Source organism: Poromitra crassiceps (assembly GCF_964638095.1).
Source record: "Poromitra crassiceps genome assembly, chromosome: 16".
In the NCBI taxonomy this organism is placed as follows: domain Eukaryota; kingdom Metazoa; phylum Chordata; class Actinopteri; order Beryciformes; family Melamphaidae; genus Poromitra; species Poromitra crassiceps.
This window is the reverse complement of record NC_139645.1, coordinates 3460773-3469553: the sequence shown is the minus strand read 5'-3', so window position 1 is coordinate 3469553 and position 8781 is coordinate 3460773. Positions and strand designations below refer to the sequence as shown.

The window sequence follows — 8781 nt, the reverse complement described above, 5'->3', positions numbered from 1 at the left end:
AGCAACGAAAGCTAAATAATGAGATACATTTGAACTTAATATCACAATTATACAAGTCATTGCACATCGTCACATGATATATATATTTATATTATATGTATATTAATAGAGTTGGGTTTGTTTTTTTATGGGGAGTGTTCAGGATATCTAAAGAGCAGAGGATTTTTGATTCAAACAGACTCCTTGGTTTGGGCGTTTCTTAAGAGCGTTGCAGCTTCACATCAATAATCCAGTGTTTTCATCATAACATCAAATGTTTTTTTTCAGGTACAATCCTGCATCTCCTCGGTCGAGAGTTGAGCTCGATGCAAGTCTCGGCGTATTCACTTAAGTGCTAAAATCGATAGTGTATCTGCGGCGCGGTAATCCTTGGGTTACAGGTGGTAAGTGAATACAGGAGAACTCTTGAGGTGGAACTGTTTTTTGGCTGGCGTAAAATGAGCTGATCCGGGGTCAGTTGGAGGGTGTGCGGCGGGCACTAGGGCGGCAGTAGAGGGGGCTTGAAGGTGCAGGCTCCAGTACAGTGTCGCGGTGTCAGCATCTTGCAGGAGAAATGGTGAAGAGCGTCGTGAGCTTCTAGGGAGGAAGGGGTCCATCAATGAGAACGTGGAAGAGTGAATTACTGTGGCTGGTTTTAACATGATCTGAACATCAATTCTTGTTGAAATAATCACGTGTAGGTTGTTTTTTCTCATGTTTTTCTTATATGTAATCTATAACAACAATATAAATGCAACATGTGACTAAAATAAAACTTCTCATCCATGGAGAACTTATTTCTCTCAAATCTTGTGCACAAATTTGTCTCTTGCCGTGAATTTCTCTCTCGATTGAATGATTTTCTGATATGAACTTGTAAAACCATTGAAATTGTTGCACGTTGTTGCATTCATATTTTTGTTCAGTATATTTGATGAATTAGTCAAGCTCACTCGTCTAACAAACTGATCATTGGAGAGCCTCAAAAAAAGTAGCACTTGCATATTTACGTTTGGGCAGAAATGACATTAATGAATGTAAATAAATTTGATTCAAGTTTCAATTGCTCCTTTTTTTGGACCGTATAAAATTACCTTTGAGTTTCTGCTGTATTGCATAACGAGCCTTTCTCTCTTGGTCCAACTCGCTGCACAAAGTGTCTAGCAGAACATGAACAAAAATAAAAAGAATAATAAAAAATAAAAATAAATGCAAAAGGAATAAAAAGGGAAAAAGAAAATATGAGCTGCTACATCACATGTGAAGTTGATGGCTGTAATGTATGCTGTTTGCCCCTATGGTATTTAGAGTGACCCCTCTGTACTTGAACCCTGTATTTAAACTACTGTGTTGCTGTAACACGAGATCAATCCTTTAAAGGGTGGCATTAGTTGCTGTCTACTGCATGTAACCGATACAGCACGACATAATGGTCTGTCCATTCAATTTTCCAGAGCATGATTTAGGAGAAAATAACCTTTGCAAACAAAACAACGCGGTTTCAATTTCCCCCTTTTGATATCATAAGAATTTACTTAACTGAAGTAGGGGGGGGGAAAAACGCTCGGATTTACAGGAAAAAGGCTGGACAGTGGACACAAATTGCCAATATTTCAATATGCAAGTGTCACTTTTCCTTTTTAGATTTAGCTGGTTCAGATTGATTTATACAGCCTATGTTACTTAAACTTCTTGTTGTGGTTCAACATTTCCCCATAAATGGAAAGAGCATTGATCTACATCCGGTTTAGTCTGATAATCTATGGAGGTACCAACCTCTCACATCCAGTTTAGATTGATAATCTGGAGGTACCAACCTCTCACATCCAGTTTAGATTGATAATCTGGAGGTACCAACCTCTCACATCCAGTTTAGATTGATAATCTGGAGGTACCAACCTCTCACATCCGGTTTAGTCTGATAATCTTGAGGTACCAACCTCTCACATCCGGTTTAGATTTATAATCTTGATGTACCAACCTCTCACACCGGTTTAGATTTATAATCTTGAGGTACCAACCTCTCACACCGGTTTAGATTTATAATCTGGAGGTACCAACCTCTCACATCTGGTTTAGATTTATAATCTATGGAGGTACCAACCTCTCACATCCAGTTTAGATTGATAATCTGGAGGTACCAACCTCTCACATCCAGTTTAGATTGATAATCTGGAGGTACCAACCTCTCACACCGGTTTAGATTTATAATCTGGAGGTACCAACCTCACACACCGGTTTAGATGTATAATCTTGAGGTACCAACCTCTCACATCCGGTTTAGATTAATAATCTTGAGGTACCAACCTCTCACATCCAGTTTAGATTGATAATCTATGGAGGTACCAACCTCTCACATCCAGTTTAGATTGATAATCTGGATGTACCAACCTCTCACACCGGTTTAGATTTATAATCTGGAGGTACCAACCTCTCACATCCGGTTTAGATTTATAATCTTGAGGTACCAACCTCTCACATCCAGTTTAGACTGATAATCTATGGAGGTACCAACCTCTCACATCCAGTTTAGACTGATACTCTGGAGGTACCAACCTCTCACATCCAGTTTAGATTGATAATCTTGAGGTACCAACCTCTCACATCCAGTTTAGATTTATAATCTGGAGGTACCAACCTCTCACATCCGGTTTAGATTGATAATCTTGAGGTACCAACCTCTCACATCTGGTTTAGATTGATAATCTTGAGGTACCAACCTCTCACATCCAGTTTAGACTGATAATCTGGAGGTACCAACCTCTCACATCCAGTTTAGATTGATAATCTTGAGGTACCAACCTCTCACATCCGGTTTAGATTGATAATCTTGAGGTACCAACCTCTCACATCCAGTTTAGATTGATAATCTTGAGGTACCAACCTCTCACATCCGGTTTAGATTGATAATCTTGAGGTACCAACCTCTCACATCTGGTTTAGATTGATAATCTTGAGGTACCAACCTCTCACATCCGGTTTAGATTGATAATCTTGAGGTACCAACCTCTCACATCCAGTTTAGACTGATAATCTGGAGGTACCAACCTCTCACATCCAGTTTAGATTGATAATCTTGAGGTACCAACCTCTCACATCCAGTTTAGATTTATAATATGAAGGTACCAACCTCTCACATCCGGTTTAGATTGATAATCTTGAGGTACCAACCTCTCACATCTGGTTTAGATTGATAATCTTGAGGTACCAACCTCTCACATCCAGTTTAGTCTGATAATCTGGAGGTACCAACCTCTCACATCCTGTTTAGATTTATAATCTGGAGGTACCAACCTCTCACATCCGGTTTAGAATGATAATCTTGAGGTACCAACCTCTCACATCCGGGTTAGATTGATAATCTTGAGGTACCAACCTCTCACATCCGGTTTAGATTGATAATCTGGAGGTACCAACCTCTCACATCCGGTTTAGACTGATAATCTATGGAGGTACCAACCTCTCACAATCTGCAGCTGCTGGACCATTTCCTCTCTGTAGGACAGCTCGCGCTTCATTTGATCCTGAAAATTATCTGAAGAGTAGGAAGGCCACATCAGAAGGAAACTCTCTGACATTAATTGTGGACATCAATTTGAAGATATTCCTAAATCCAAAATAAAGGCTCTCCCTCCAACATTTAGGCTATACAAACAGAGTTTAATATTCCCAAGATTTAAAAAGAAGTGGAGTCTTGTGGCTTTGATATCCTTGCAGAAATAGAGTAAGACTTACATTTGGCCTACCTTTCAAATGTTGAAATTCTCTCTCCAGCTTTTTCCTCAGCTCCACTTGTTCCACAAGCTGCTTCTGCAGTTCCTCTGCAAACACCAAAAACATGCGTTGCGTCAATTTCAACATCATCTCGACAAGAAAGGCAGAATCTTTTTCATCCACAGAAGAACGTCCTCGGTGTGACACTTCTGAATAACAAGCAGTGATGTATTGGTGAATACATAACGGTGAGCATGATCATAAGGCAAACAACCATGTCACTGTTTCAAAAAGCATTATGCTAAATGCCCCCGCTTCCCCATACGATCTTATCTCATATAACACATAAGTTTGACAGAACTTCCTCTGCTGCATTATAAATTTCACAGCATTTAGATTCATGTCAGTCTGGTAAACTGACTTCAGGTGGGTTTACATCCCTGATAACAACCATTTCATTGCTTTCTTTCGCTCGCTGCCAAAGTAATTGCCATGCATTGCCTGAAGCCCTGAGACCGTAATAATGGAGTCCCAGGGTTTTTCCAAGCGTTGTAAAATAATTAGCTGGCTTGCCTCGGGGTTATGGCTCTGTTCGTTAAAATATTAATAGCCTCTAAACGATTTCCTCTTACAATAACAAGTCAAACTCTCTGTCTCGTGATTAAGTGGTTAACAACGAGGAAACACTCTAGGCCTACAACATGTAAATTCAAAATTAAAATTTGGCCCGTCATCTTTAGTAAGCTAATAGCTACCTTGGGTTTTATAGGCAGATTAATTTAAATTGAGGGTAGAATTCACTGCATGCTTTAATACAATTAAAATAAACTATAGGCTATTTAAAAAAAATAGCAGTGGCTAAATGGTTATTTATGGGTTTAAAATGCTCACACTTAGGCTATAGGCAAATCATTAGGCTAGCTAATGAATCTCTTTAATTTTGGTACATTTAAACAATAAAGATGATAGATGAATATCCATGTTAATCAGTTATGTTGTGTCCTAATTGATCGTGTGGCCAGGCCTGTAGGCAATGTTGGACAGCTAGCCTCTAAATATTAGCTAAATAAGTGCATTTGTATAGGCTATACACATGGCTCTATATCAATCCAAACAGCTATCTGCTGATAATAATTAATTCGCCCAATTTGCTTTTGTGTCCTGTTTTCCCTTTTGGCCCTGACGGCATCCTTACCTTTAGCCATGTTCTCCAGATCCTTTTCATGGACGCTGATATCGATGCGTAAAGCCCCGTCGGCTGCATCAAAGAGTCAAACGAATATTGACATTTATTTACAAACAAGCCACATGACAAAGTTGTGAAAGGCTTATTCTATGAAAAAATATAATATCCGTTTTGAATGATGGAATGAGCACATGGGGACCTATAAAATAAAATAAAATAAAATAAAATAAAATAAAATAAAATAAAATAAAATAAAATAAAATAAAATAAAATAAAATAAAATAAAATAAAATAAAATAAAATAAAATAAAATAAACACACACACCTTGTCTGTCCTTTTGGTCATGATAGGATGTGGGATTGCGTTGACTGTGTTGTTCCAAGACGTGAAGCACACCTGCATACATAAATAAGTGGACATATTCAGTAAGAAATATAACGGGCCAAAAAGAAAAAAGAATACGCATTAAAACCAGACCAGAAATCTGACCAGCAATTACCGTTGGATCGACGCGGGCTGCTCGATTGTTTCGAGCCAAACGACGAGGGCTCGTTCAGTTGCGCGTCCTTTTCATTTGTGTACACCTGCGAAATCAACCAGACAATTATGTTTCATGAAGCAGCAATTAGATGTTATTAGCCTACGTGTCATCTCCAGTTTCTCTCCACCTATTCTCCAGGCGCCCTCGCGGCTCCTTCACATAATGACGGCCGTCTTGAAAACAAGAGCCCCGCGCGCAATTTGGCGTGGAGACGCTGAAATGCCCAAAAAGACGCACACGCCCTCAAATGATGAAAAGGTGTTTGATGGCGTATAGAAAGTAGATACTGCAGTCTGAAGTCAAATGTAGGCCAGTGTGAAGAATAGAACAGACCGGCTATTTAGGAAAGCATTTTTGTCATGGGCCTAATATAGCCTGTGTTAAATTAAATGCATCCTAACAAACTGTAACATCAGGCCAAATGAGCGAAATGACGACGAAGAAATGATAAAACAATAAGGTGACTCTCTACTGATTTGTTGTTCTCTTGAATTCCAGTAGGAGGACAAAGGTCAAGGTCGGCTCAGACTTTTATAGAGACTTGCTGATGGATGTCTTGCGCATGGGCACTTCGGCACTATAACTAAACGCCCGTTTCTGCCCTGAACCAGATGAAAAGAAAATAAGTATAACGGACATTTCAATAAGGTGGATTCCTGGCAAAAGTACGTGCATATTGCTCATCATAGCCTATAGTTGACAGTTGTTCTGCTGTCCCTCTTAGGTTATATCTTATATCAATTCAACTTGATTTATATAGGCCCACTTGTCATTAAAACGTAATCTAATCTTACATCATAAAGAGGCGAGCCGTTGCGGATGTGCCGGTCCTCATCTGAAGAGCCAGCATGCTCCTCTGCTGGAGGTGAAGGGGCTCTGGGACTGGGCGTGGGGGCGGGCTGCTCCGGGCTCTCTGCGGCACCGGCCGGCACCTGCTGCGGCACGGGGGAGCCACGACGCTCCCCTCCTCCTGCCGAAACCCGGATCGAGTCCTCCTCCTCCTCGTCCTGTCCCCGGTTCGTCTCCACGTCCACGTCGGGGTCGTCGTCGTCCACCACGCTGTCCCTGTCCGGGGACATCGACCTGTAGCTGGAGCTCTCGCTGACAAAATCCGGGGACAGGTATCCCGGCCGTGCGTTGTAGGCGTCCCGGGTGCCGTAGAGCTTGGCGATGCTCTCCGCGTCTTTGACCACGGGCCTGAAGGCCGATATGTAGCTGATCTTCCGCGGGGGGGAGGCCTCGTCCCCGGACTTGTCCTCCTCGTTCCTGGTGGACTGGGAGCTGGGGCAGCGCTCTCCGTCCTGCGGGTGGCTGCTGCTGTCTTTGGGTGTGTTTGCGCCCCGGTCGCTTTGGTCCGATAAATCGAGCTCAACCTGCCGCACGCCGAGCAGCTCCGCGGGAGGTTTGGGCGGGGAGCCCGGGTATGGCGGCAGGGGGAGGCCGCCGGCTGTGGGCCAGAACATGGGGAAGGCCGGGTAGAGGGCGTCCTTTGCGCCGGGCCAAAACACACCGGCGGACACGCTGGTTTTGTTGGGCTCCGCCACGCCGCCGTCGTCCTTCTTCTGACACAAGCCGAACGCCGGGAAGCCGTAGGGGTGGTGGGGGAAGAGGGGCGGGGGGATCTTCTGAAGCATGCCAAAACTCTTACTGGGCACCGGGATCACCGGGTAGCTTCGCGCGCCGTTTGCCAAACTGAGGTTATTCACCCGGTCGTCGTCGCAGCGTAAAGTCTTGTGGGGGATCTCTGTGGGGGAGCGGGGCTGCGAGAGGCTGGACGACGCATGCTGAGAGTGAGACTTCATGGAGGACATCTCCGAGCTGCTCATAGGCAGCGTCCTCTTCCTGCTCCCCCCGTTGAACATGGCCTTAACATCCTCCCACGCGTGCGCCACGTCGTCAGAGGAGTTTTTGTCCGACAGTTTCAGGTGGCGTCTCCACGAGTTGAAGTTCGCCGCGTCCGGCTGCGTGTACTTGGACTCTGGAGTGCGATGGGAGTGGAAAATGAATTTATTCGGGGAGAAATACATGTTGCAAAAGCTGCACTTGATGCACTTGGCTCTGGAGCTGTTGTATCTGGCGGGGATGAAGTTGCCTCTGCTGCCCCAGGCGCATTCGTGAGAGACGTCAAAGGCGAAATTCTCCGGTAACTTCGGGGGGTTGTGCGCGCCAAGGAACGACTTGCAGAGCCTCTCGGCCTCCCGCTTGGTGATCATGCCGCAGCGCCTAGAGGAGATGGGCATGGCCCCGGCGCGTCGCAGGATCTCCAGCTGGACAGGGGTGCACTGGACGCAGGTGATGCCCAGCGCCACCCGCCGGTTGTGGATCTCGTTGTAGCTGTAGTTCTTCAGCAAGGTGTTGGAGATCTGCGCCAGGCAGAGTCTCTCCTGAGCATCTATGACCAAACACACGATGGGCACCCCGTACAGAGCAGTCTCACTGACTTGGTTTGGTTTGAGCGAGCTGGGGCTGGGGAAGCTTTGTGCCGCGTCCTGCTTGGAGCTGGGGGAAGAGCTTGCGTCTCGTCCCGCTGGAGGCTGGCCGGGCATCGACTCCATCCCTGGAAGCCTGTCAATCAAAGTGCAAACTGGCTTTAAAAGAAGGCGAAAAAAGGCGTTACATAGGCCTACTAACTAACCTACATTATGTGACCTCTTCAAAAATATTTGGAATAGAACAAATGTATAACCAATAACCGATAATTTAGCAATAATAGGCTACACTTAGCCTGTATAATATGAGAAAGTTTTCTTTTGAATATAAAAATCAGGTAAGAGATAACAGTGAGTTGACAACATTATTGTTGTTGTGCTGTTATTATTCGCCTATTATTATTATTATTATTATTATTATTATTATTATTATTATTATTATTATTATTATTATTATTATTTGTATTATTGTCATCATCACTCTTATTATGACACTATTATTATGACATCACTATTAACATTTTGTCAAAAAAAAACAAAAAAAAACATGAACAATAGGCTATTCATGAATACATGAGGCCGACCAAATAAAACTAGGCCTATATGGCTAGCCTATAAAAAGATCAAGTGAAATTAATAAGTCGTGTCTAATTATTAGGTTATTATTAACGTGTTATTCCTTAATTTCTCGTTGATTATGCATAGCCTAGTCAACATGCATAATCATTAAGGAATAAAACGACACTCAACACAACGAGTGTCGTTTTCTTCCTCCGGCTGCATGCCTGCCTGCCTGGATGGACCTGATCCTTTTATCTTCAAATCGGCTCAGTAGTTTAGGGCAACTATACTTTGGAGCCATAAGATCAGATCTTTATGGATAAGGACAGAAGGAAAATACACGCTGAGCTCCGCCAATGCGCTTAGCAGA

The 8781-nt window shown here is 43.3% G+C and overlaps 1 protein-coding gene across 1 annotated transcript; it reads right to left on the bottom strand.

Annotated features, from left to right (window-relative positions):
* Nucleotides 1-478: 478 nt before the first annotated feature.
* Nucleotides 479-7982, bottom strand: LOC310791375 (SKI family transcriptional corepressor 1 homolog-B-like; the record flags this gene model as incomplete). Its single annotated transcript, XM_083653068.1, has 8 exons — nucleotides 6216-7982; nucleotides 5380-5464; nucleotides 5205-5276; nucleotides 4889-4951; nucleotides 3726-3800; nucleotides 3440-3514; nucleotides 1074-1139; nucleotides 479-576 (listed from the first exon to the last, which is right to left on the bottom strand). Exons 1-8 carry the CDS (start codon nucleotides 7974-7976, stop codon nucleotides 479-481), a joined length of 2295 nt encoding a protein of 764 aa, XP_083509194.1. The 5' UTR covers nucleotides 7977-7982.
* Nucleotides 7983-8781: the final 799 nt, after the last annotated feature.